Below are 26,843 nucleotides of genomic sequence, written 5' to 3'. Positions count from 1 at the left end.
TTGCAGCTGATCGAATAGATCATCGATCCTTGGTAAAGGATATCTATTCTTTATGGTAACTTTATTCAGCTCTCTATAGTCGATGCACAACCGCATTGATCCGTCCTTCTTCTTTACAAATAGGACAGGAGCTCCCCAGGGATATGAACTAGGTCTGATAAAACCTTTCGCCAGCAGTTCATCCAACTGGGTCCTCAGTTCTTTCATTTCCGTTGGAGCTAATCTGTAAGGTGCTCTTGCTATCGGAGCTGCTCCAGGAATGATGTCAATTCTGAACTCCACTTGTCTATCTGGTGGCAAACCAGGTAGTTCTTCAGGAAAAACCTCGGGGTATTCAGAAATGACAGGAAGATCCTCGATCTTCGGCTTTGGTTCTTCAATTATCACCTGAGCCATGTAAATTACACAGCCTCTGTTCAAACACCTTGAAGCTTTCAGCATAGATACGTCTTCGGGCAATCCGTAATGCGTATCCCCTCAAATGGTAAGAGATTCACCACTCGGAGTCTTTAAAACTATTTGCCTTTTGCCGCAAATGATTTGGGCCTGGTTATGGGATAACCAGTCCATGCCTAGCACGATATCAAAACCCGCCAATTTGAAGGGAAGTAGAGATAAAGGAAAAGAATGGTTCCTAATGGATATTTCACATCCTTCTAGAATAGTAGAGACGGTTTCTATCGTGCCGTCTGCTAATTCTACTTCGTATTTTACGTCAAGGGTTTTGATTGGCATATTTAGTAGTTGGCAAAATTTCTGGTCTACAAAGGACTTGTCAGCGCCAGAATCGAACAGTACTCTTGCAAATATATTATTTACGAGAAAAGTACCTGTAAGCACATTGTCGTCCTTGACCGCTTCCTTTGCATCCAGGCGAAAAACTCTCGCGTTTGTCTTCTTAGTCTCTTCTGCCTTCTTGGCATACTTCGGGCAATTACTCTTTATGTGCCCCTTTTCGTTACAATTAAAGCAGGTTGCATCCTTTATCTTTTTGCACTCCACTGTCTTATGCTCCTTGGACTTGCATAGCCCACAGGGTGGAGTCCTTTGTTGCGACTGTGAACTAGACGCAAACCTACACTTCCCGGAGTGAGGTTTCTTGCAGACCTTGCAGTGAGGTCTTCCATCAGTTTGCCCCTCCTTCTTTGCCTCCGACCCTCTCTTGCCCTCACCGTTTCCACGGTGCTTTTTCCCAGACTTTCGTGGGGTATCATCCTCACGCTTTCGCTTTTCAGCCTCCTTTCTCCTTTGTGCCCTCAGACGGACAGCATCAAGTGTAAGAGACAAGGAGAGGTCAGTAACCGACCTGAAGGTCGTCGGCCTAGAGGCCTTTACGCTGGCCTTGATTGCCGGCTCTAAGCCCCCAATGAATCGGGCAATTCTTCGTGGTTCTGGTGTCACAAGATATGGCACCAGGCGTGACATAGTGTTAAAACTTGTCAGATAAGCTTGACAATCCAGGTTTGTCATCACTAGTGAGACAAAATCTGCCTCAATCTTCTCAACCTCGTGCTGAGGGCAGTAGTTTTCTTTTATGAGGGTAATAAACTCCCCCCATGACATTTTGTACAAGGCAGACTTACCTGAAGCCTGCACCAGAGCTCTCCACCATGCCAGGGCCTCGCCCTTGAATGACTGGGACACAAACTTAACCACGTCCCTCTCAGCGCACCCGCTGATGTCCACAATCGTGTCCATCTCGTCCAGCCAGGTGATACAATCAACCGCACCTTTCTCCCCTGTAAATTCACGGGGCTTACACGATACAAAGTATTTGTAGGTGCAACCCTTAGCACTAGACGCATCAGTATATTCTCTATCGCGGTGAACGCTGTGCTCAGTAGACGAATGCTTGTCGTCATCTTTCTTGGGTTCAGAGGGTGGTTTGGAGTGTGTCTTTGGTTTAGAGGGTGGTTTTGACACAGATCTGCCTTGAGACTCAGTATGTTGACGATCAATAGCTGCCTGGACAGCATTGTTGATCAGAGCCTTTAACTGTGCGCCTGTCAAATGTACTGACGCATTGTCATAGTCATCTTCATTTGTGTGGCTGTTCTCTCCGTTGGGATCCGCCATTGTAACTTGAATCTGTTATAGAAGATAACAAAATTTTAATTTAGGAGATTATTATATGATTGTCCTTTATGACAATTTGTCAACCATGGTACAGAGACCATATTTGGTTAACTTTTTATTTCATTAAATATTAGGATTTGAATACATCCTATTTCAACTATATAACTAGTATTGGCGGCATAAAGCCTAATCATGAGGATGTTTTATAATATTAGCCGAGATTTCATAGAATCAAAGGCATAGAGATCTGAACCGTAGTTCTTTTTATCTCTTTTTGACAGAGAGTCATAGACTACCACTGCCTTTTGTCTTTATAAGACAATTATTATGGCCCATAGGCACTACACCTCTAATGGATGTCTTAATATGGTTGGCCCGTAGGCACTACATCACTAATGGATGTTTTTGATAATATTGGCCCGTAGGCACCACATCACTAATGGATGTTTTATTAATTCTGGCCTGTAGGCACTGCATCACTAATGGATGTTTTATTAATTCTGGCCCGTAGGCACTGCATCACTAATGGATGTTTTATTAATTCTAGCCCGTAGGCACTGCATCACTAATGGATGTTTCTATAATATTGGCCCGTAGGCACTGCATCACTAATGGATGTCTTTATAATACTGGCCCGTAGGCATTGCATCACTAAATGGATGTCTTTATAGTACTGGCCCGTAGGCATTGCATCACTAAATGGATGTCTTTATAATATTGATCACCTTTATTGGTGATTTAACCCACGATCTATATATCATTTAGTTGGGTTTTGAAATCCTCAAAGGATTATTGTATAAGAATGACGTGCGTGATTATAACGAATCACATCTGCCATGAATGTTAACATGCGTACAGAGGTTAACAGGGAAATCAGAATCTTTTCAGCTAGGTCGTACCATCTTGACTGATCTTAAAAGACCCCAAGCTAGGTTTCACCCCCTTAAGATTCTTTATTTAGACAGATCAATATAAAAGGAATGGTTTTGATTTATTTTTATATATATTAAAACAAAACTCATAACATACATTCCAAAATCTCAAATACAATTACATATTGCCCTAAACGGGTCTTTCAAATAGTACATACCTCCAAAGAGGTTTTAAAATAAGTGGCAAGTCCACGTAGGGACTAATACAAGATAGGTGTCCATGCAAGGACGAAAGATAAGTCCACGTAGGGACTGTAATATGATAAGTTGTCCACACAGGGACTTATTTTAAAGTAGAAATTACAGTAGTACAACTATTAAGGGCTAGTGGTCACGTTTCTTCTTTTTGCCCTTTAGTAGGTTCGCCAAGCCCTTGAGAAATCCTCGGTGGCTTTTCTTCTCTTCCTCGAACTCTCTCTCCACACGATCTAATCGATGGAGTATTTCTTCCTGTTCAGGAGGAGAAAATCGTGGTTGTGGCGCTTGATGCGGAACTGGAGGTCTGGGAGGTATTGGATACCCATGAGCTGAGTAGTCCGGTGGTCCCATGTTTCCATGTGCTCCGTCAGGGTAGCGCACATTATATCTAGCCGACACCACATATGGGTCGCGCTCATAGCCGTAGTTGTATTGTGCTTGTGACGGTTCAAACGGGTTGTAAGCCGTTGGACCTGTGTAAGCTGGTATGGGTTGGTCATACCCAAATGGTGGCGAATTTCGTGCAGTAGGTGCGGAGTTCGCTTCTTGTATAGGACTTGAAGGTCCTTCTTCTTGTAGCGGCGGATAGTGGCTGCTACTAGAATGTCGAGGAGTGCTGAAGTGGTTACCCCCTCCTCCTCGTGTAGACATACGAGCATTGGTCCTCCTACGCCTCGGCGGATCAGGTATTACTGGTTGTGCCGGTGGCGGAGGTGGTGGCGTAACTGCCTCAAAGCGTGAATCCTCAGAGGGATCCTGTGGATGTCTTGGTTGTTGTGTCTGATGAGATGGTGTGTTGTACCACTCATGTCGGTCAAACAAGGCCATAAAGCTGTCTGGGCCTTGATACTGCGGACCATGATATGAAGATCCATCAGATACTTCTATCGGATGCGTGGGCGTACCACGAGCTGGTTCAGTTGGATCCTCATCTTCCTCCATGGGATCTTCAGAAAAGTGGTCTTGAGGACCAAGCGGAACAAATCCTGAAGGTTCCTGTATGTAGTCAGCCGGATTAAACTGAGCTACGTAGTAGGGACTAGGGTCGTCGTAGTTTCGGTGCGATACCGAACGTTGCAGAGGTATGAAGGAAGGTTGTGGGTTATTGGGATCATTTTCTGAATTTGGCCCAAAGGAGTGCCGGTAGGATGGCGTCGAGCTGTGCGAAGTGGAATGCCTCGCTGGTTCGTAAAGATCTCTTCGTCGTTGTGGCTCTTCGCTCCTTGTCATCGAAGGATGTCTTGTACCAGATGGTCCAGCTTCTTGATCGTGATGTGTCACGATTTCTCCTCGGCCTCTACGTCCCCTTCCTCTTCCTCGGAATATAACAGGTGGCATTTTCCTGCTCCAAAACTTATTAAAAATCAAATCGAAAATAAAGACAAAAAGGAGTATTAATCCGAATTTGTCCTAAGTTATTGTCTAGACTCAAGTATGTGCAATTGTGTCACTGAGATTAAACACATTAGGATAGTGTTTAATTCACTCAATGTTGGCTCTGATACCAACCTGTCACACCCCGATTTCCACGTGTCTCACCGGTGGGCCCGGTGGGGGATTACCGTGACGATATTGGCAACAATATAGTCAAACCACACAATTATATAATGCACAGCGGAAGCATAATTTAAATATATAATTTCAACCTCTGATTGTAATATCAAAATGTATTACAGAAGTTGAATATCCACAGTGGATCGTAAATACAGATAAAGTATTGTTCCATTCGATACTGCAATCAAGCTTGCGAGGCTTATCCCGACGCTAGGGAGCTAATACCAGCCAATTACGTTTAGGTACCTGCACTTAATCTTTTTGGGGAAAATACGTCAGTTTACACTGGTAAATACATTCAACTGACACATTTGAAAATGTTTATTAAAATTGATTTGAATGCACAAGGCACAAACTCTTTTATAACTTGGGAAAATTCATAATGATCTTGTGAACGTTTTACATGTTCTTTTATGCGTTCAGTAGCCCGGGTCGTGCCGGGTTAAAGATTTATAGACACACCACGTTTGCGTAAAACCGTAGTATGAAAACCAACGGCTACGTCTTTTAATTTTAATGTCGACACTTTATACCGGGTGTACGCCTACACCGGGATGTCGATGGTCGTGGCCATTTCGTAAAATGATGCCAAGGATATCCGGGACAACGGTCATTAAACCCCCCAAAGGCTTATAAGCAACAAAACTGTTTAAATGAGCCGATCATATTTAATCAATTAACCACCTAAGCGATGGAATTATATAATGCTCAATCAAGCGGTATTAACATACCGTAACCCAAGCCCATATAGGGGAAATAAGTTAAAGTATTTACCTTTGCAAGTATTAATCCTTAATTTAGATCAAGTCACCGATAGCTTTTACTGGGGCTCCTAATCTGGAACGAAGGTTTTAATTAACCTCTTAGAATCCTAACGGTTCTTGTATTAGCCGTAGCTTAAACCGGTTGATTCCGATATATAGATATGGTTAATTCGCACGGAAAGGCGAAAACCGAGAATGGAGTATGATTTGGACCCAACAAGTTCAGAGACTTGTTTTATATGGGTTTATAGTTCATACTCTGGATTTTGGGGTTCAAATAATATAATTTGACCCATATCGGCTATTGCACGAAAACTAGTTCCATGAGCCGTAGGGGTGTACAAAATGCTCGCGGCTCGCGGCTCGCTCGAAACTCGCTCGAAAAATGCTCGAAAAATGCTCGACTCGAAAAAGCTCGTTTTGCTATCGAGCCGAGCCGAGCTGGCTCGATTCATAAACGAGCCGAGCTCGAGCTAGGGTGCTCAGCTTGTGGCTCGGCTCGTGGCTCGACTCGTTGGCTCGGCTCGTGACTCGACTCGTTGGCTCGGCTCGTGGCTCGACTCGTGGCTTGATAAACATATGTTTTATATAATAGATATTAATTAATAATAACTAGTTATATAGTTTTCATATCATCATCAGAAACCTTTTTGTTGATATGATGTAGGCTACGAAATGTTTTTAAAACTGTCCTAGTATCAGTTTGTTAAATGGTAGATTGATTGATATAAAAATTATTATTAAATTAATAAAATGTACCTCAATAATAAACAGTTTGTCCACAATATAATGAAAACATATCTTTTTGTTTATTTAAAAGATATCTTAACATATTACATACAATAAACATATCTATTAATTAATAAAAATATATATGCTTGAAATTTAAGTCACCGCCATATTACCCTAAATCCATTCAAAACCAATTTCCATATGCAATTTACACAATAATCTATTTCATTCCTAAATTCTTTGATTTCTCTCACACAAATACACAAGCGGCAACTCAACCCCTGCGACTAAACCCTAGCAATTCATCTTTCTTGATTCAAGGTAAAGATTCATCTACATATTCATGTTAACCTCTTAATTACAATCTTTCCTAACTGCTTCATCTCCATATACATATTTATTATTTACGAAAAGGTGACATGCTTGGTAGATATTAGTTGGTGGTATAAAATATCTTGATAATGTAACTGTATGTCTTATGATGAATGACAATTGATCATTCTTTTGTTATGAGAAAAATAGATTTGATAACTGTTTTTTTGTTAGTATGTATCATGTTAGTATGATTATGGTGTTTAAATCAAACATGATTGAAAAAAACAAGTGCTACTAAAAAAGAAATTCACTAACTGATAATGGTGAACACCTTTTGTGATAATGCTCGTAACATATTAGTGATAATGTTGTTTAAATCTAGTTTCTTTGAATTGAATTGTTAGTTTAGGTTCTTATATTATTATATTTATTATTTGAATTATTAGTATAGGTTATTACGTTATTATATTTATTATTTGAATCATTAGTTTAGGTTATTATGTTATTATATTTTTTGTAGAATATGAATAACTTTATCATCAGCTAATTAATTTAGTTTAGGTTATGAAATCAGACACACCTTTTTTATGTATATTTTTAGATCGTTTGATTTGTTAATTAGTTATTAATTTACTTATACTATATAAATTTAATTTATTATATTCATCAAACATGAAATAAATGTATGCTTAAAATATTTCTAGGGGTGTAAATGTATGTTGTACTAATCATTGTTAGCGAATATTTTTGGGTGTCTCACTTTGTAGGATGTCTTCACTTAAAGAATCACTTGATGCGACCGACAACCCAAGTGAGCATGTTGATTTAAATGATGAGGAAAGTTTTGAAGAAGAAAATATGATTGACGAAGATGATGTTGATGCTGGTTCAAAACGAAAAAGTAAATCTGAAGTTTGGCTTCATTTTGAAACAGTTGAAATGATGGAAGGAGAGAAGAAGGTCATGAAAGATCGATGCATACATTGTAAGAAGCTATACAAACCACAAGCTTCAAAGGCCACAACACAGCTAAAGCGACACTTGAATAAGTGTTCATACTTGAAAAGGTCAAAAGGTATGACACACCTACTCCTAACATACTTGTAGCATACGTGAATTATACTTACTAATCTTGTATAAATCATATAAATTTGCACAGGTAAAAAAGGTTTTATAAATTTTGAAAAAGCTGGTAATGAAGCAACTGAATATGGGTTGAGTGGGGGATTTGAACAAACAAAATGTAGGGAAATAATTGCCAAAATGATTGTAGCCCATGAGCTACCTTTTTCCTTTGTAGAGTACCATTGGTTTAATGCCCTGTTGAAATACTTGAACCCTCTTTTTCAAAAAGTGAGTAGAGCCACAATTAGAAAAGATTGCATTAAAGTGGTTGAATCAGAAAGAGAGAAGATGAAGAAAGTTTTTAAAAAGACTGATATGATCTCACTTACTAGTGATTGTTGGACCTCAAATCAAACTATTGGGTATATGTGTTTGACAGCTCATTATATTGACTCTGATTGGAAAATGAAAAAGTGCATAATTGGATTTAATGAGCTAGCACCGCCCCATAGTGGTGAGGTCATTTCGGATGCTATTCTAGAGTGCCTCATTAAATGGGGTATACAAGATAAAATAGGTACAATAACATTAGACAATGCATCAAATAATGATAGGGCGGCCGCAATTTTAAGGAATACCTTTCAAGGAAAGGGAACATTGCACTTTGAGGGTTTATTTTTTCATGTGAGATGTTGTGCTCATATACTAAACCTGGTTGTACAAGATGGACTTGGAACAATTGATGGTTGTCTTGTCAAAATAAGAGAAGGTGTGAAATATTTGAAGAAGTCAGCGGGTCGCCTCTTGAAGTTTGGTGAAATTTCGATCACCCTTGGTATCGAAACCCGCCGATCATTGTGTATTGATGTAAAAACCCGATGGAACTCAACACATCGTATGCTTAAATCAGCGATTCACTACAAACATGCTTTTGAAGGTTACGCGTTGAGGGATTCGAATTATGAGTGGTCTCTTACGGATGAGGAGTGGGATCGGGCTAAAAAGGTATGCAAGCTACTTGAGGTGTTTTCGGATGCTACAGATTTGTTTTCGGGTACATTATATCCGACCGCAAATTTGTTTCTTGTTGAGATTTTTAAAGTAAAAAGAGAGATAACTAATGCTGTTAAATCAAATGATAATTTCTTGAAAAATATGGGAAGGCCAATGTTTGACAAGTTTGAGAAGTATTGGGGAGAAATCGGGGTACTTATGTCAATTGCTTCTCTTTTAGACCCGCGTTTTAAGAAGGAATCTATTTCTTGGACATTTAAGAAGTTGTATCCAGAAAATGAGGTTGATGGTCGGGTTGAAGATGTGATTAATAAGTTAAAACCACTTTTTGAAAAATACTCTAATGCATATCAAGTGGCTAGGGCTGCCGATAGCAATCTAAATGGTACATCATCTGAGGGCCCAAGTATTCGTGATGGAGACGATGATTTTTACGCTTATCTTGAAACTAAACCCGTTGAAAGTACACAAAAATCAGAACTTGATGTGTATTTAGAAGAGCCAAATTTTGTAGTTCCAAGAACTATAAAGTTTGATGTGTTACAATGGTGGTGTCAAAATTCTAGCAAGTACCCCGTGCTAAGCAAAATGGCTCGTGACATTTTTTGCATTCCAATCACAACGGTTGCCTCGGAATCAGCATTTAGTGCTGGGGGACGTGTATTGGATGACTATAGAAGCTCTCTTTCTAAAGATATGGTCGAGCTTCTTGTTTGTGGAGGAGATTGGATAAAGTCGGCATCAAAATCATTTATTAAAACACTAGAAGTAAGTTTATATATATCTTTCAAATCTTTAGTTTTATAATTTATTTCTAATGTTCGTATTTTTTTATATGTAGCAATCGGCAAAGGAAGAAGAAAATTTAGAAATTCCAATCCCGACGAGTGATGGGGCATCTAGTTAACATAAAAGGTAATTTAACTACTATTTACAATATATATATATATTGAGTGTAAAACAGATTGCAACTTAGATTTTAATTGAAAATTTAATTACAAAGGTCTTTGATCTAGCAATATATACACATAATTAACTTTGTTTTTGACATTGTAGATTAATTCGTTCTCATGGCTATGGGCAAGTGTTGGTGAAGGAATATAAGATGGTGATGGGCAAATTTTTTAGTGATGGCATTGGTGCTAGTGACGTTGTTTTGAAGAACTTAGTTCTACTTGTTATTTACTTTTTCTAACTTGGTTAAGAACTTATGTAATTAACTTGGGTTTTTTTTTTCCGAATGGATATCTTGAATTTGGTTTTATTTTAATGCATTGAGCTGGATGTATCTATGTTAATATAGTATTTTATTTTCTTTAAACACAACAATATGTAAAAATATAAATTATACAAAAGAAAAGAAAATCGAGCTGGCTTGTCGAGCCTCGAGTTGGCTCGAGTTTTTTCGAGTCGAGCTCGAGCTAAAAAATCTAGCTCGTTTACATTTTCGAGCCGAGCCGAGCTGGCTCGATTCCTATCGAGCTCGAGCTCGAGCCCATCCTGGCTCGGCTCGGCTCGGCTCGTTTACACCCCTAATGAGCCGTACCGTGTGCGCAAATAGGCGAAACGGTTAACCATAAGAGTCGTACGCTTATTTCCTAAGTCAATATGCCTTAAAAGTATTTTGGTATCAGTAGGATACCTTCCGTAATGCCCGTAACGAGTTTAAGTTAGTATTATGCCCCGTAGGGGCTTTTCGGTCATTTTAAAGACTTTAAAAGGGATTTTCGAGTTCTACAGGGAATCTGAGTTTCCCGAACAGCATATAAAGCTTAAAATACTTTATTTATTATTTAAAACCAGTGGCAATTGGAATCGGGTCAAAAGACCTTGTAGAACTCTCGTTTTGGCCAAAAAGGGCATATTCGGTATTTACCGAACCGTAGCCATAACCGCAGGTTATGAGCAAGGTAAAAATTATTAAAAATCTTTAAAATTCCCAAAATATTATTTTACCACAGTGGGTAAAAGTTTTGGTGACGAAAACTTGGGTTAGATGGGCGTTATGCTAATTGCGCCGTTAATTACAAAACTTTCTTAAAAGTGCGCCTTTTAGCATAACTCTCATTCTAGGCCTCGGATTGACGTGAAACTTTAGGGACATGCTTATAATTTAATAAGCAAGGTTTTGGTCCGTTCACGTGTCCGAAATACTCGTTTTAATTTTAAAAGGCCGTTACGGTCAACTTTTAGGCGAATGACGGAAATGCGCTAAAGACTCGGATAACTCATGAACCGACCACAGAGGCTTATACCAACATGTGACCTGGTCCTAAGAGAGTCCTAGGGTATATTTATACCTCACTAAAACGGGTCAGAACTGAAGTCAAAGCAAAAGTCAAACTTTTGCGACATTCGGCTCCGAACCGGTTCTATATAGTAAATGATCGATTCAAACGAGCGCAAACAGGTTTATATACTTATTATCATGGTTTATGATTGTCAAAACAGGTTCCATAACATATACATTACAGATTATGCTTAAATCGCTAAAATAGTTTTCTGTTGACTTTTTAACCGCACGTTTGACTCGATAATTGACATAGTTAGAGTGGTGATCAGGGGGAACCATTTTAGAGGTTTAATACCCACATAAATACCAACTCATAACCATTTTTGATTCGTCATAAGACTGAACCATTTGCAAGATATTGCAATGACAACCGTTAGTTACGACGGTTGCGTTTATAAGCTAAAACTATGGAAATGCAAGGCCAAATTGGTTATGAACGACTTACAGAAGTTAACTCTTGATTAGAGAACAGAAGAGAATACTTGGAAGCACTTATAATGATCAGAGAGGTGAGTTTGAGTTGTTGTGAATGTTATGCACACAAAGGTGCTATTTATAGCCAAAAACAAGCTCCTATGATCATTACAACTACCACAACAGGTCAGGGGTGATGGGTAGATGTCCCCTAAGTGTTATGGGTCAAATGTAGGGTGCCCATGCTCCATTAAGTGGTGTTTGATCGTTCAAAGGTTCCAAAAGCCAAGTAGTTACAACCATTCTGCATCTGGGCACTTTACGCGGCCCGCATGGGAGTTCCCATGCTTTTTAATGCGGGTCGCCTAAAGGTTAAGAAATCAGGCGAGTTAGTGAGGAGGCTCGCGGCCCGCCTCAACTAATCCCTAACCTTCACGCGGGTCGCCTAAGGTTAAGAATTCAGGATTTTTAAATCTTTTGTAATGATTACAGAATCTGGCCATTAATAACGAAATCTTTCGTAATGATTTACCTGACCTTTCGGTTTTGAAGGGGTAACTTTGCGGTTTGGCCCTCGGTTATTTACCGATAGGGGCCTCGTGTTATTTACCCGCATTATTAAGTCCCCGGTTTATTTATTAATCATATTGGAAAGCCTTAACTTTCACTGTTGACGCTTTTAACCCTTCTTCTACGAATTCGATCGTAACTTTCTCGTTTCATATCGAAACTTCGCGAAATTCATATATATTATTTTAGTGAGGGTATAATACCGTTACAAAGTCTTTGGGACGTTAAAGGGTCACTCAGAGGTATTATTAAACATGTTGACACAGTTAACCCCTGTAGTTTGTAATCTCTCACTTTCTTCCGCGTTTTATTTTTTGTACGATCTATAATTTATTCGTTTGAAGGTTTAAGCATCATTTAGGGATACTATACAGTATATTTACCCTTGTTGACATTTATAACCCTCGAATTTATATACTTTCAAGGTTTGTCAAAATTAGTCCTTTATTTATTATAGATGCCACGTGTAAACAAATGACACGTGTTAACACATCATTGGACACAAAAATTCGAGGTGTTACAAAATTTCTCTGTTCTGTTTCCACTTCAGTCTTCGTTTCAATTTCTCTGTTATCGCTTCAATTTCGATTTCTTTGATTCTGTTCTGTTTCGTTTGTACCATGGAAACCGGTACAAGTGCTAGAATTGATGCTCAGGACATTCAAATCAATCAATTACAGAGCGATATTACCAAAATCAAATCCACGTTGAACTCCTTGGAGGAATCGCTGGAAGAGGAACGTGCTGAGTCGGCTGAATTTCGTAAAACTCTGCTCAACTGGATGCGAAAACATGAGAAGAAAGGGGAAGAAGAGTCGCTGGGATCTAGTTGTCGATCGGGATCGGTATTAGCTCAATTGGAGGCGCTTGTTTACAGATCTGAAGAACGCCTGGGTAAATCGCTGCTGCACAATGGATGTGGCTCCAAATCAAGGTCGGATAGTGCTAATTGGGCCTTATCGACTGTTGAAACTGAGTTTGTCCATGGCTCCTCAACAACCAACTCGATGTCTGATACAGATCACTTGAAGGCGATCATATACCGATTTGAAGAAACGTCCGCCGACCATGGCTATTTGATGCTGAATAGTCATTCGGATTCCATTTTTTCAGGCTCTAATTCTACATCGCCGGCTCCAATTGCGCAATTTCAGTCTCCACGAGCACAAATTGTTGGCGTCCGATCAAAATCTCATGAAATTGGGGTGATTTCGGGCCGTTCTCAGGGAAATTTGGGCTTCAGGACTGTGGTATTGGGCTCAGATGCTGTATTGGGCCTTGGTATTTTCAACATTCGACTAGCCGACTTACCGCCTAAGTTGTTTGATCTGGATCCTGATCCAGAACCACCTAACCGTCATACACCTTCGCTTTCAGCTCCTGTTCGGGTTCTTTCAAGTCAACTATGGGTGGTGCACAGGCAGTGTCGGCCTCCCGAAGACTCAACTAAGGAGATCTCAGTTTGCTTTTGGAGCTCGTTATCGGATTCCAGTCTTGAGGACAAGACTGTTTTGAAGGGGGGAGTATTGATAGAGATCGCATACATATTAGTATATTGTAATAGTGTAAGGGGTATTAGTGTAATTACTTTTCTATAAATAAGGCATTAGTCATTAGTAAAGGATAGGAAGAGAATTAGTAGTTATTGGGCTCATTGCCTTGTGCATGAGAAGGGCTTAGCCCTGGACCACTTTGGTGGCTAGTCTTTGTATTGTCTTCTTCAGATTATCAAAGTTTATCAAATATAGTTACAGATTTATTTTTCATCATCTCCATTCAATTCTGATACGTATCAAATTACCCAGCCGAAGCTGGGCACCGGTGTCCCTCAGACTCGAACCCGGGTTTGAGCACGGGCCAAAGCCCTCATCGGGATGAAGATTGCCAACTGCGCTACAGGGCAACTTCAAGATCAAAGTTTAGAGCTATTAAGTAATTCGGCAACATAATAAAGAAAATTAAAGTGCTGAAAGTGGGAATTCAATATAATTGATATTATTTAGGATATTATTTTATTATTTCTCTATAATTGGTTGGATGTCACATGACACTTTTTAAATGGTTATTATAGTTTGCATGAGAAATGTGGTTTGTATTTGATCATACTCCTTCCTTGCACCCTAAAGTTGTGATCGATGAATTCAGACATTAAAAAAATTTCAAGATCAAAAGTTATAAACCTTTTATCATTTGATGATGTCACTGATGACCACAAATATGAACGAAAGAAATCCCAACACAGTTTAACCTAAGTTAAAACCCAATGAACAAACATTATTGTTAAATTATGCACAGATAGCTATCATTTCAATCCCACTATTAGCAACGAAGACATCAATTAACAAAATTATCACGATCAACAAATTCTAGTTAAAAGATCAATAATTCAAGATTCACAACTCAAGGATTAGGATCAAATACAAAGGATCCTAATTGTAAGAAGGATTTATAGAGTGACAAGTGTCCAATAACCTAAAAAAACCCACTACACAAAAAAACCCCACTACAAAAAAAATTTTTTTTTTTTTTTTTTTTGCCGAGGGGGTGGGGGGTGGGGGTTTAGGTTTTTGGGTGGGGGTGGGGGTGGGTGTTTAGTTTTTTTTAGATTTTTGGGGGGTGTGTGTGTGGGTGGTGGGGGGGGGGTGGGGGGGTTAGGTTTTTTTAGGTTTTTGGGGGTGGGGTGGGGGGGTTAGGTTTTTTGGGGGGTTTTTTGGTGAGGTATAGTTTTTTTTTTTTTTTTTTTTTTTTTTTGCCGGGGGGGGGGGTGTGGGTTTAGGTTTTTGGTGGGGGGGGGGGGGGGTGTTAGGTTTTTGGGTGGGGGTGGGGTGGGGTGGGGTGGGGGTGGGTATTTAGGTTTTTTGTGGTGATGTAGTGGGTTTAGTTTTAGGTTATTGGACACTTGTCACTCTATAAATCCTTCTTACACTTCTTACAATTAGAAGTCTTTGTAGAATAACTTGACCCCACAACTCAATATCCAAAAATGAACAATTGAATGGCGTGCATGCTTTTAAAAACTAAACAAAACACTAATAAAAAAATATTAAAAATGAAACAAACTTACAACTTTAAACAAACTTACATTCCCAGCGTTTATAGTGTTTGATTGATCGCCGTGTACGTCATATCATTTCGCTTGTTTTTGGATGATTTTTTTCGCAAAGAATCCCCCAAGCGCTAGGGAAACAACCCATGCCGGTTTCTTAATTTTTCCATATATAACCAATAATAAACATATATGTTTCGATTTGTTGTGAATCAATAAGGGAAAATAACGACAAATAAAACCAATATAGATCTATTCAAGAAGGAAAGAATACAATATACATGGAAAACCCACCTTTGATGTCGAACTTGTTTGATGAATTGGCGGAAATTGAAGGTTATAACAGTTTGATTTCGACGGAGGCAGTAGATGGTAATCCGATGAAGGAATTGGGAATAATGTACGGAGGCGGTTGTTGGTTTACAAAAATGTGGCATAATGAAATATTGTAAGGAATTGGGAATTTTGATTTGGTGAAGCGGTGCATCCAGAAAAGAAAAGATATGACACAACCATTGATATGAGCAAATATTATATTTTATTAATTCAAGAGGTTTGTCTTAAATGGTGTGATTTTGTGAGGAAAAGACGTCGATTGTAACGAAAAATATTAACGAATTAAGTCAAAAAATTATTTATAAACGGCGTGATTGATGAGGCACGACGGTCCGGTAGCCTGTACATGAAAGGGTGAAACTTTTTGAAGATGTGTGTGTTGATAATTGTTGTGTTATTAAAGGGTGTGACTTTTTAAATAAATAAGACATAACTCAAGTTGCTAATTGTATAAGGGTATAATATATTGATATACGAGTTGTTTTTTACTGGAATGTATGTATAATTTTAAGGGGCTGGATGTGAATGCTCTTAGGGGGCGTTTGGTTCGCGGAATGTTTTGGAATTGGAATTGGAATTTGTATAGGAATTAAAATTTGAAGGAATTGGATTTGGAATTTAAATATTCCAATTGGAATTGGAAATTGTTGGAATTGGAATCTCATTTCCATTTTTGTTGTGCTTGGTTGTCAAATGAATTGGAAATCATCACCTCGGCACCCACAACCACTAGTACGTGTCGTAACGGTTCGCGTCGAAACGATTCGGGTCGAAGCAGTTCGATTCGAAACGGTACGGGTCGAAACGGTTCGCGTCGAAATGGTACAGGTCGAAACGGTACGGGTCAAAACGGACGCGTCGAAACGGTATAGGTCGAAACGTTACGGGTCGAAACCGTTTATAAAGGATTATTTTGTGTGTTTTGGTCTTATCTGTGAGTCGACATGTATATATTATGATAGTAGACCATTTTTATTTTCAGCCATATGAATGTTTGGCCATACATGAGCAGAGGATGTGACCAACTCCACTTTCGCCATCGAAACATTACGGTTCGAAACCGTTTATAAAGGATTATTTTGTGTATTTTGGTCTTATCTGTGAGTCGACATGTATATATTAATGATAGTAAACCATTTTTATTTTCAGCCATACGAATGTTTGGCCATACATGAGCAGAGGATGTGACCAACTCCACTTTCGCCATCGAAACGTTACGAGTCGAAACCGTTCGCGTCGAAACGGTACGGGTCGAAACCGTTACTGGTCGAAACCGTTGGCATCGAAACGTTACGGATCGAAACTGTTCGCGTCGAAACGGTACGAGTCGAAACTGTTCGTATCGAAACGGTACGGGTCAAAACGGTTCCGATCGAAACCAGTATGGGTCAGAAACCAGTATGGGTCAAAACGGTACGAGTTAAAACGGTGCGGGTCGAAACGGTCGAAGATTCCAATGAAATTACTTTAATTCCTTCACATATAGGAAGGATTTTGAATTCCTTTAGTTAAAGGAATTTGAAGGAATTCATGTCTAATTCCAATTTCAATTCCATTGTCAATCAAACACATCAAGATTGGAATTGAGATTCCAATTCCATCAAATTCTATGAACCAAACATCTTAAGAGATGGAATTCAAATTCCAATTCCCTTAAATTCTATTGAATTCATGCGAACCAAACGTCCCCTTAGATCATCTGGTAGGTAAGTATCATAAGTGAACAGGCAAAAAAAAAAAAAAACATATCCTTGTTTAAAGTCCATTAACACAAGAAATATAAAGCGTGAGCATCCCAACTAACAATTTGTCAAGAAGATCGCTGTGGTGACGTAACAAGTTCATGAGAGGAGACATTTGAACGATGTGGCGTCTTACCGCATTTGATCTTCATACAATCCATCACATTATCCATGATTGTCTCAGCCTCTACACACAAACCAGAAAACCTTCCTTCCAACTTATCCCGATATGATGCAGGCAACTTTGTCAGTATCACTTTAATCTCCCGCAACATTGAAATTGTGTGACCAGTATTTTCATACCCTTTCTCATACTGCTCATTCAGACCTTCCCAATAGCTCTCGATATGTGTCATTCTTTCCCCAAAATGCCATTTGATTTTCGTGTCCGGAAATGCCCTTTCGTTCTCAACTTCCACTTGCTCATGCATTGTTGCCGTTTGGCTTTCCATTGGTGCCTTGTCCTGCTCCATATCAGTCGTATTTATTTCACTATTTTCTGTCCACTTATCTAGTAGCACCTGCAACTTTCTCATAAGGTTTTCTGCTGATGCAACATTCCTAACAGCTCGAACCTCCTGCATAGTTTCCATGGATAATAAAGTAAGCATGAAACATCTAGAAATAGCAACGCAATAAGTAAAATGTATGGAAGATAAAAACGCACTTCATGACGTGCATACCTCATATGAAACCGGTGTAAAGGTGGCACCATGAGAACTATCTAGCAAAAAGTTTTTGACCTCAGTAGACATGGTTACTTCTGGCTTGGTAATATCAGCTGGATAAATCTTTAAACTCTTTAAGTCGGTAAATGGCGAAGGTTGATCTGAGATTAGTTCCACTGATGAAACTAGAAGCTGCAAATAATGCCAAAAAAGTTATGTATACAAAAGTGGAATACATTTATGTAATCTTAATGTAACTTTTTCAATTTATTTTTGCAATCATAAGAATATTTGTGTTGTTTACATTGAAAATATTTGTTAGACGCATATGATAAACACCAAGGACCAATACCAGCATACCTTGAGAAGTTCCAAGTTAAGTGTAAGAAATTTGACACTACGGAGTTGTTGAAGCAGACGAACAATATCTTGAGCGTAATCCTTACATTCATGGGAACATTGAATACATATATCCACCTTTTCCAAATGAAGAAGGTCGGAAGAAACCTTCAAAGGATTACCAAAATAATTATTTGTATCATCTTTATAACGCAAGGAGGCAAGGTTGGGTGCGGAAACCAAACGTATCCCTGGCCAATTTATTATAGTGAATTTCTTAAGTTGAGGTGTATCCACATAGACAGCATTATAACCACCATCTTCAAGTGTTAGATTAGATAGTCCAAGATGGCATAGATGGAGATCCTTCGATTGACCCCCCGGAATTCTGCAATTGTTTAAGGTGAGATTCTTCAAGTTTGCGCAATTGGATAAAAGACCAGCACACTTGTCAGTAGTGTCATCATAATTCATTGCGACACAAAGTAGATTCAATGTTGTTAAAGCAGGTAAGTACCAAGTAGGTGGGAACATAATGAAATGTCTGTAACCATACCCAGACATCGTCAGATTTTTGAGAGACTGAGAACTAAAGACAGAAAGAGGGGATTCGCATAAATCCTCATGATACCCCTTCTTTCCAGGCAAGCAAGTAACGTCCAGCTGTTGGACATTGTGGGAAAATGCATATTTCAAAATTCTTTTGACAAATGCCTCGCTAGCCTTTCCACAAAAAGCCAGCTTGACATAATGCACTTCTGTTTTATTGTTTCGGGTAGACAGAACACGTGTAACAAATTTGGAGAACTCGGGCAACGAATGGAAACCCTCACTTGAGAAATTAAGACAGGGCATTGAAGTCCAGATATACCTCCATCTAGATGACAAAGCACTTGTTCGGATCGCATATTTAACGTCAATAAAAGAGAGGATTTTATGGATAAGATCGTTTGGCAAATTGCTTAGTCTATCACTTTCTACTTTCAATCTAACTTTACCATGCCTGGAATCCATTCTCTCCTAACTCAAACATATGTCGGTTGGTTCCCTTCCGTTGCTAAATCAATGGCATCATGTCTTCTCTTCTGGATCCAGAAGCTGCAATTTGATTCAGTGCAATAGTTAGGTAGGACATAGGACAAACTAAACACTCAAGATACAAATAGTTTACATACAGCTTCTGAACCATTGATTTCTAAATTTGTTGGAATTACTATAAGAAAAAAAAATTGTCTAACAATAACAATTAAAAACCTACTTCAGAATGCTTGAATGAATATACAATAACCCAGTTTATAATCTGGAATCCTAAACAAACAATCAGAAAAAAAGTAATAAATGAATTTAAGAAAGATGTGTCAATACAAACAATCGGAAATAATAATGTGTCAAACTCAAAATCAAAATGGAACCGAACTAATAAACAAAAAAAAGGGTGTAACTATTGGCACACCAATATGCACACCAAAAAGTGTTTTTTTTTCCTATATGCACACCCTGTAGTGTTGAGCTATGGCCAAAGCGTGACATTTTGGTCCGGTCAACCAGACAAAGACTGACGGGTGTGTTGACCGGACCAAAATGCCGAGCTTTGGTCGCGTTTTGGTCCTGTCAGTCTTTTGTCTGGTTGACAGGACCAAAACGGGACCAAAGCTCAGCGTTTTGGTCCAGTCAACAGACCTGTCAGACACCCGTCAGTCTTTGTCTGGTTGACCGGACCAAAACGCCATGCTTTGGCCACTGGCCACAGCTCGACACTGCAGGGTGTGCATATAAGACAAAAAATCACTTTTTGGGTGGCTATCTACATAGCAAGTGCGTAGATCGTTTGAACCAAGAAAAAGCCCTAAACTGGATGTATTTCAATAACATTCACCAGTAACTAAAACTTACGGTTACTGTTATGCTGACTAACATTTAACAGTGAGGAAACTTACAAGTGGAATGTCGATTGCTCCGATCACTGTGGAATGTCGATTACATTCGAGAAAGGAGTTACGAGAAGATGACAAGTGTGGTACGTGACCTGTGACCATTACAGATTTACAGTTTACATATGATCCATTTAGCAAGTTATGTTTTGTTAGCCCATGTTACTTTTCAATTAAGCCCAATAATTTATAAGAAATCTCTTCAAGCATTAATATATTGGCCAAATTTTACTTTGCATTAAGCTAATATGTGTATAATAGTAGGCTTGTCTAAAAAGCTCGCGGCTCAGAGCTTGCTCGGATTAGCTCGGAAAAAACTCGCTTGATATGGCTTGTTTTGAAATTAAGCCAAGCTGGCTAGGTTAGAAAGTGAGCCTAGCTCAGCTCGGCTCGTGACGAACCAAATTGGCTCGGTTTGGCTCGCTTGGTAGCTCGGCTCGACTTAGCTCGAATTATTTTACTTATAATATATTTTATTTTTATATACATCTAATATATCACAAAAAATTGATTATTATTTACATGTATTTAAGCTTGTAGTTTGATATATATAACATATTTAAAGGTTGATTATCGTGCTGCTGAACAAATATTGTATTTACTTGAAATATAAAACGTATTTTGCGTTGTTGAACGTGATTTTGGCTTGTAATGTGTTAGGTTGAACTTATTTTGATTTTTGAATATGTTCTTTTGAAGTATTGAATAATATTTTAGAATACTGAATTTTGAGAGCTATGTATTAATTTTTATTTTTAAAATTGAGCCAAACCAAGCCGAGCTGATCCAGCTCGGTTTAGAACCAAGCCGAGCCCGAGGTTAGATTTTCAACTCAGTTTCAAATCCGAGCTGAGCCCGAGCTTGCCCTAACTCGGCTCGGCTCATTAACAGCCTTATATAATGCGGTGGTGGTTCATTACAAATGCAAAACCTTTAAACACCTAGGTTTGGGAGGAGGAGGTTCTGGATTCAAGTTCCACAGATAACATGGATTAAAAGAAATTGTCGCTCAAAAATAATTTACTAAAGAATATTTAAGGATTATTGATAACATCTGCAGTTAAAAAAACTATATATCTAAAAAATCGAATAGCCAAATTTTACCGTACGGTCCAATTTTTTATTTAAAACTAGCTCTCGGTATAAACCATAAACCAAAGCATTCGCTCCAGTTGTCAATTTTATCAAAGCGACCGATCGAAAGTTAAAAAAAACGCTTGCGAAACCAAATAGACGATGCTTTTGGGTGTTGCGCGGGTGTAACAAATCTAGGTGGTGCTTAAGTGGTGACTTCGTTCCATTTTGGTGGTGAAATAAAGGTGCTTGCTGGAGATGGCTAGCCGAAATCTATGCAGGTGCAGGTGTTAGGTGCCGGTGGCGGCAGGGTAGTAAACGACATGATGAACAAAGAAGATGAGAAAATTACGAAATTGGCCAAAACCAGAGTTGATTTACGAAATTGGCCACCTCATGCGTCCTTGGAGCGGCGCATCACAGATTCAAATGCGCGGGATGCGTCTGGAAGTCCACGGGATGCGTCTTTGGAAATAATTCACTGACGATGCGTCTGAAAATGCACGGGATGCGTCTTATAAGTGTCGGGATGCGTCTTATAAGTGTCGGGATGCGTCTTGAAGTGCCGGGATGCGTCCGGCGCGTTTTCCGGCGACTTGCAGGTTTCCGGCGGAATTTTCCCTTGGAAGATTCTCGTCCCGCATCACAAGAGATCTCACTCGCTTAGGCCTTTTTTTCAAAGTTTATTTTTTTTTCAACAAATTAAGCACCAGTAAGAAAGAGTAGAAGAAGCAAGCACCAGTCGCTAGTAAGTTTATAAATCAACTTGTGTTGGGCAAGTTACTCTCCCCTCTTAACAGTCATAAAAAAATTGGATACATTTAGTTTTTGCATCTCGCCGGAAACCTGCAAGTCGTCGGAAACCTGCAACTCGCCGGAAACCTCGACGGACGCTTCAGAAACTTGCTCGACGCATCCCGGAAACCTCACTCCAAGGATGCATCCAGTGGCCACGTGTCTATTTTTATTAGGTTTTGCTCCAAAGACACATCCCATGGTTGAAAGACGCATCCCACGCATTTGAATCCGTGATGCAGCGCTCCAAGAACGCATGAGGTGGCCAATTTCGTAAATCAACTCTGGTCTTGGCCAATTTCGTAATTTCCTCAAAGAAGATTGCTATGGTTTAGGTGTGTCATATCGGGCCACAATTCTTTATTAATAAATTTTGTTTTTTTAAATGGGTCCCACTATTTTGGTTATCTTTTAAATTAATAAGCGTGTGTTGGCTAAGCGGTTGCGTCATACTACCTTTAGAACTAACTAGCAAAAAGTAAAATGTATGGAAGATAAAAACACACTTCATGGTGGGCATACCCCGTATGAAACAGTAACTGTTCCTATCAGATTTTGTGTTCTTTCTTGATTGATACCCAACAACATGGGGTCTTTCATCACGTTAAAAAAATGATTGAACCATTTGATGGATAACAGCATGTCAAAGAAATCTAAAAAATCTAGTTTTGGCATAGGAAGACAATGCCATGTGGACAAACTGATAAGGAGGTACATATAGATAGATAATGTGAATATCGAAAGTGTAACATTTGTTATTTACTAACATCCTACGTGTCAAATGCTAATTGGCTGGCTCAACACAACTCCTCTCCGGATCTATCTATATATGGACTCAAAAACTTCTTCTCTAACTCAACAAATCCACTAGATTTTTGATAATTAAGGAAAATGCGTTCTTTGCAGTTTTGTTGTTTTGTTCTGATCATTGGTTGTTTGGTTTCACAGATTTATGCATCTTCCTATGCTGCTGTAAGTGAAGTAATTTGATGCATGTGTGTGAATGTGTGAATCTGTAGCTCATTTCTTTTATTTTATTTTTGTAGATATTGTACGACAAGTTCTTCTTTGAGGGGAGTCAGATCGTGTCTGAGAAGGGAGATCATTCTGGTAAAATTATTGTTACTATAAGGGTGAACGGAGTGGGCGGCAAACTTGGTCGGTAAACGAGTTTACCGAGCGGTAACACCGCCGCCTAAGGTGTTTACCGCTCGGGAAGGGTCATGAATAGGTGAAGCTTTACCGATGAGGGGAAGGTGAAGGTTTGAGCGATGATTGGATGGTTTATTTTGTTTATGTTTTTTTTAAATAATAGTTTACCTAATCCAAGATAGGTAAACCACCGCTAACGTTTTTGAGCAATGGGTAAACAAAATAGGTAAAATGACGTGGCACTGTTTGATTGGGTGATTTGAGAGTTTACCTATTCCAAATGTTTAACCACTCCCTTCGCCCTAAGGCTCCGCCTAATCCTGCACACCAAAGTCTATTTTGACACTCTGACACTCTGACGGGCATACGACACGTATGGGATTAGTATACCCGTCATGGAATTTCTTTTGTCGGCCGTACACGCCCATACAGGTCGTATACTTGTTTTTTATCCGTTATGTATACGATACCCGTTTTTTGTCGGTCGCAAGGGATTATGCGGGTCAAATCAAATACCCATCTTTTGCCGGTCGTATAGGTATACCCTTTTTTTTGTTGGTCATATGAGATTATACGGGTCGTATATCACAGTATACAGAATGTCAAAACAGATAAAAAGGGGTTTATTAATCAGTGGCGAATTTTGACCTAAAACTCAGCATGGGCCGATATTTTTTGGAGATAAAATCAGCCTGGACCGAACCAATACACATTTAAAAAAATTCTCGAAAACCTGAAATTTAACACTACTGGGCGAAAAAACCGCACGGGCCGAGGCCCGGTCCGGCCTCCTCTAAGCTCCTCCCCTGTTATTAATAGCACAAGTAGCATGCATTAATTCTTTAACAACTATTAGTCCATGTGTAGTGGTACACATGAATAATGCCCCCACCCATGGACATTATGCGACACGTGTCATCCCAGTCAGCAAAGGGGCATTATGGGCGTTGTTCACAAATGGGCGTAGTGGGATAATGCCTAATAATGCCCCATCAATGATTATTCAATTATTATTTTCTTGTTTTTTTTAATTTAAAGTTAATTGTATTTGACATGGAAAAAATTCATTGGCCAAACACTTTGAAGAGAGGGACATTTGAGCGTGTGTTTTAAAGCACGCCGGGGAGGGGGGGGGGGTTGGTTAAATCACGTCGGAAAACGCCATGGGGGTGGGGGATGGGCGTGTTTGGGGGGAAGACGCCGGAGAAGATGCCCATTACGGACAGTCTTAGCATAAAACAAATAGAAATGCAAACATTATATGTTATGAGAATTGATACTAGTTCTTTGTTTGTTTATAGGAAGCAGAAGTGAGATCAAGGAGACAAAACAACTAACAAGACAAAATAGTGGTGATATTCTTGCAAAAACGTATTGCTGCTATGAAGATTGGGGCGCTGAAACGTGTTGGAAGACAGACTTTATGTGTAATATGCACTGCGACAATTGGTGTAAGGAGGAATGAATGCTAGGTTGCCAACAACAATAAAAGAGTAACGTAGAACAAACTGTTGTTTTATCTGTAATAGGTCTTTTGGTTTTGGGTCAGTTTTAATAATGGGCTTTAGCCCACGTTGAGTCTAGCATGAGTTGTTTAAGCCCGTTCACATGTTGATTTCATTAAGTCGAGTTGCTGAATTTTGTTAACGTTGGAGTCTTTCGTAAGATTAGGTGATATTATCTTTAATGCAAGCTAATTCCACCCGTTATGTTTAGTGTGTTAATGGTGTTTGTGGGTTAATGTTAGTTCTACTATTAAATATCTAAAAAAAATAGTCAAATCTTATAGTACGGTTTATTACAGCTTTTAGAGAGACCTCCGGCTTCAATATCATGACTGAACATGGAAAGTATACTAGAAATATACAACACTTCACAAGGAATCTAAAACATTAAAAAGTAAAATGTACTAAGGAAACACAACTGAGTAAAATATTAGGAAAAAAAGCTAAAATTGACTGAAAATAAGGAAGTAAGAACTAGAAATGGGTAACAACGCCTTGCACTTGGAAATACATACTTTTGAACTTGCATATGTAGTGCTATATTAATTTTCTTAATACTTTTTAAAAAGTTAACAATTCGTTTTTTGGTCTGTGGCAAAATGTAATATTTTAAATTAACAAAGGTGAATATTGTAAAACTTCTGTGATTTTCTAATTAATTCAACCCAAAACATTATCCTCAAATCGTACTGACTGACAACTTTTGTGATTTCCTACAAGTGTCAAATGCTAACTAGCTGGTTCGATACAGCTCCTATCTAGATGACTCTGGTCTCTATATATGGACTCACAAGATCTTCTCCAACAAATCGACTTGAATTTTGATAATTTAAGTGAGAAGGGAGATGCGTTCTTTGCAGTCTTGTTGTTTTCTTCTCATCTTTTGCTGTTTAGTTTCACAGATTTACGCTTCTTCTGATGCTGCTGCTGCTGTAAGTGAAGTAATTTGATGCATGTGTGTGAATCAGTAGCTCATTTATTTTATTTTATTTTATTTTTGTAGATAATGTACGACAAGTTCTTCTTTGAGGGTAGTTGGATCGTCTCTGAGAAGAAAGGAGATAATCATTCTGGTAAAATTATTATTATTACAATGCTCCGGCTAATCTGGCACACCAAAGTCTATTTTTTTTTTTTACACACTAACTGCTTGTATACGGGGGGTCGTATGGGATAATGTGGGTCGTATAACCGTTTTTGGTCGGTTGTATGGGATTATGCGGGTCATATGCTCGTATAGTTGCATTACACACTCAAGTTATATAACCACTCACTCTTACACATTTTGTCACTTGTCACATAACCCCTCCTATGCCTTATAGGGCTGCTGAAAAGGGGGTTTTAGCCCTGAGTAGCAAGCATGCATTTTTTTAACGAGTTTTTTTCCCAAACTAGTGTAGATACAAAAAGTATTTACCTATTTGAGTACTTTGAAAAAGATTTACCTATTTGGGTACTTTTCTATATTCCTTTTAATTTTTTTACCTAATTTATACTTTTCTTTTATTTTACTACCCAAAGTAAAATTAGATTACTCACAGAATGACAATCAACAAAAATATTTACCTATTTGGGGCTTTTTTTAACAGCTATTAGCATAAAACATGTACAAATCTGTTTGTAGGAAGCAGAGGTGATATCAAGGAGACAAAACAACTAACAAGACAAAATAATCTTCGTAAAACAGCGTATTGCTGCGAGGTAGATTGGGGCACCTTTGAATGTTGGGAGTTAGAATTTCTTTGTCAGAAACGCTGCGAAGAGGTAGATGAGACATGTAGGGTGGTGTGAATGCTAGGTTGACGCGAGGCCAACAACAATAAAAGAATAACGTAGAATGAACTGTTGTTTTCCTTTTTGTGTAATATTATTATCTTAAATTCAAGCTAATTCCACCCGTTATGTTATGTTTAGGGTGTTAGTTGTGTGGTTAATTGTGTTAGCAGGTTAATGTTATGCTATTAAATATCCCAAAAAAAAAGCAAAATAGTCAAATCTTGTGGTATGGTCCTTTTTAATTCGACAGCTTTCACGGAGACCTTTGGCTCAACAACATGTCTGAACATGAAAAGTATTTTAGAAATACACTTCGTGCACCAGCTTTCACGGTGTGCGCCTGCGGGTAAGGGGTACCCGCTACCCCATATCCAGGTGTCGCGGATCCCCCTAAGTGAATTAGAAATGAGAAACAACGCCTTGCAATTGAAAGACATACTTTTGAACTTGTAATGCTATAATAATTTTCGTCTATATTTTAAAAAATTAACAATTCATCTTTTGATCTTTGGCAAAATGGAACCAGTTGATTAAAGTTTTATGTGAGGATTC

The 26,843-nt window shown here is 38.8% G+C and overlaps 5 protein-coding genes across 5 annotated transcripts in view; 4 read left to right on the top strand and 1 right to left on the bottom strand.

Moving 5' to 3' along the window:
- The window catches only part of LOC118489085, a 41,003-nt gene extending 27,310 nt beyond the window's left edge, over nucleotides 1-13,693 (top strand). The window contains exon 2 of the mRNA XM_035986647.1: nucleotides 12,452-13,693. Within this exon, the coding sequence (XP_035842540.1) occupies nucleotides 12,548-13,525 (978 nt within the window). The 5' untranslated portion in view covers nucleotides 12,452-12,547 and the 3' untranslated portion in view covers nucleotides 13,526-13,693. The remainder of the gene's footprint in view (nucleotides 1-12,451) is intronic.
- LOC110923529 (zinc finger BED domain-containing protein RICESLEEPER 2-like) lies at nucleotides 6,439-9,936 on the top strand. The gene is made up of 5 exons (XM_022167609.2): nucleotides 6,439-6,577; nucleotides 7,339-7,646; nucleotides 7,731-9,418; nucleotides 9,492-9,565; nucleotides 9,707-9,936. Exons 2-4 carry the CDS (start codon nucleotides 7,340-7,342, stop codon nucleotides 9,555-9,557), a joined length of 2,061 nt encoding a protein of 686 aa, XP_022023301.1. The 5' UTR covers nucleotides 6,439-6,577; nucleotide 7,339; the 3' UTR covers nucleotides 9,558-9,565; nucleotides 9,707-9,936.
- A 3,290-nt stretch (nucleotides 13,694-16,983) lies between the features above and the next one.
- LOC110925674 (F-box/FBD/LRR-repeat protein At5g56420) lies at nucleotides 16,984-20,080 on the bottom strand. Its single transcript, XM_022169559.2, has 4 exons — nucleotides 19,996-20,080; nucleotides 18,080-19,156; nucleotides 17,735-17,911; nucleotides 16,984-17,629 (listed from the first exon to the last, which is right to left on the bottom strand). The coding sequence occupies exons 2-4, from the start codon at nucleotides 19,070-19,072 to the stop codon at nucleotides 17,120-17,122; spliced, it is 1,680 nt and encodes a 559-aa protein (XP_022025251.1). The 5' UTR covers nucleotides 19,073-19,156; nucleotides 19,996-20,080; the 3' UTR covers nucleotides 16,984-17,119.
- Nucleotides 20,081-22,715: 2,635 nt separating this feature from the next.
- LOC110921452 lies at nucleotides 22,716-24,645 on the top strand. Its single transcript, XM_022165773.2, has 3 exons — nucleotides 22,716-22,830; nucleotides 22,905-22,968; nucleotides 24,312-24,645. The coding sequence occupies exons 1-3, from the start codon at nucleotides 22,750-22,752 to the stop codon at nucleotides 24,473-24,475; spliced, it is 309 nt and encodes a 102-aa protein (XP_022021465.1). The 5' UTR covers nucleotides 22,716-22,749; the 3' UTR covers nucleotides 24,476-24,645.
- A 669-nt stretch (nucleotides 24,646-25,314) lies between these two features.
- LOC110921451 lies at nucleotides 25,315-26,510 on the top strand. Its single transcript, XM_022165772.2, has 3 exons — nucleotides 25,315-25,447; nucleotides 25,519-25,588; nucleotides 26,140-26,510. The coding sequence occupies exons 1-3, from the start codon at nucleotides 25,361-25,363 to the stop codon at nucleotides 26,304-26,306; spliced, it is 324 nt and encodes a 107-aa protein (XP_022021464.1). The 5' UTR covers nucleotides 25,315-25,360; the 3' UTR covers nucleotides 26,307-26,510.
- Nucleotides 26,511-26,843: the final 333 nt, after the last annotated feature.

This window comes from Helianthus annuus, chromosome 17 (assembly GCF_002127325.2).
Source record: "Helianthus annuus cultivar XRQ/B chromosome 17, HanXRQr2.0-SUNRISE, whole genome shotgun sequence".
In the NCBI taxonomy this organism is placed as follows: Eukaryota; Viridiplantae; Streptophyta; class Magnoliopsida; order Asterales; family Asteraceae; genus Helianthus; species Helianthus annuus.
The sequence above is the reverse complement of the archived record's forward strand: the minus strand, read 5'-3'. Positions and strand labels throughout refer to the sequence as shown.

What these genes read in the sequence shown, in the direction of transcription:
- LOC110923529 (XM_022167609.2), top strand. Translation starts at nt 7,340, where the DNA reads ATGTCTTCACTTAAAGAATCACTTGATGCGACCGACAACCCAAGTGAG. An exon ending in ATACTTGAAAAGGTCAAAAG is followed by an intron (nt 7,647 to 7,730) that starts GTATGACACACC and finishes AAATTTGCACAG; the next exon opens with GTAAAAAAGGTTTTATAAAT. An exon ending in CATTTATTAAAACACTAGAA is followed by an intron (nt 9,419 to 9,491) that starts GTAAGTTTATAT and finishes TTTTATATGTAG; the next exon opens with CAATCGGCAAAGGAAGAAGA.
- LOC110925674 (XM_022169559.2), bottom strand. Translation starts at nt 19,072, where the DNA reads ATGGATTCCAGGCATGGTAAAGTTAGATTGAAAGTAGAAAGTGATAGA. An exon ending in TTAACTTGGAACTTCTCAAG is followed by an intron (nt 17,912 to 18,079) that starts GTATGCTGGTAT and finishes CATTATTTGCAG; the next exon opens with CTTCTAGTTTCATCAGTGGA. An exon ending in TTACACCGGTTTCATATGAG is followed by an intron (nt 17,630 to 17,734) that starts GTATGCACGTCA and finishes GAAACTATGCAG; the next exon opens with GAGGTTCGAGCTGTTAGGAA.
- LOC110921452 (XM_022165773.2), top strand. Translation starts at nt 22,750, where the DNA reads ATGCGTTCTTTGCAGTTTTGTTGTTTTGTTCTGATCATTGGTTGTTTG. An exon ending in ATGCATCTTCCTATGCTGCT is followed by an intron (nt 22,831 to 22,904) that starts GTAAGTGAAGTA and finishes TTATTTTTGTAG; the next exon opens with ATATTGTACGACAAGTTCTT. An exon ending in TGAGAAGGGAGATCATTCTG is followed by an intron (nt 22,969 to 24,311) that starts GTAAAATTATTG and finishes GTTTGTTTATAG; the next exon opens with GAAGCAGAAGTGAGATCAAG.
- LOC110921451 (XM_022165772.2), top strand. Translation starts at nt 25,361, where the DNA reads ATGCGTTCTTTGCAGTCTTGTTGTTTTCTTCTCATCTTTTGCTGTTTA. An exon ending in CTTCTGATGCTGCTGCTGCT is followed by an intron (nt 25,448 to 25,518) that starts GTAAGTGAAGTA and finishes TTATTTTTGTAG; the next exon opens with ATAATGTACGACAAGTTCTT. An exon ending in GAAAGGAGATAATCATTCTG is followed by an intron (nt 25,589 to 26,139) that starts GTAAAATTATTA and finishes ATCTGTTTGTAG; the next exon opens with GAAGCAGAGGTGATATCAAG.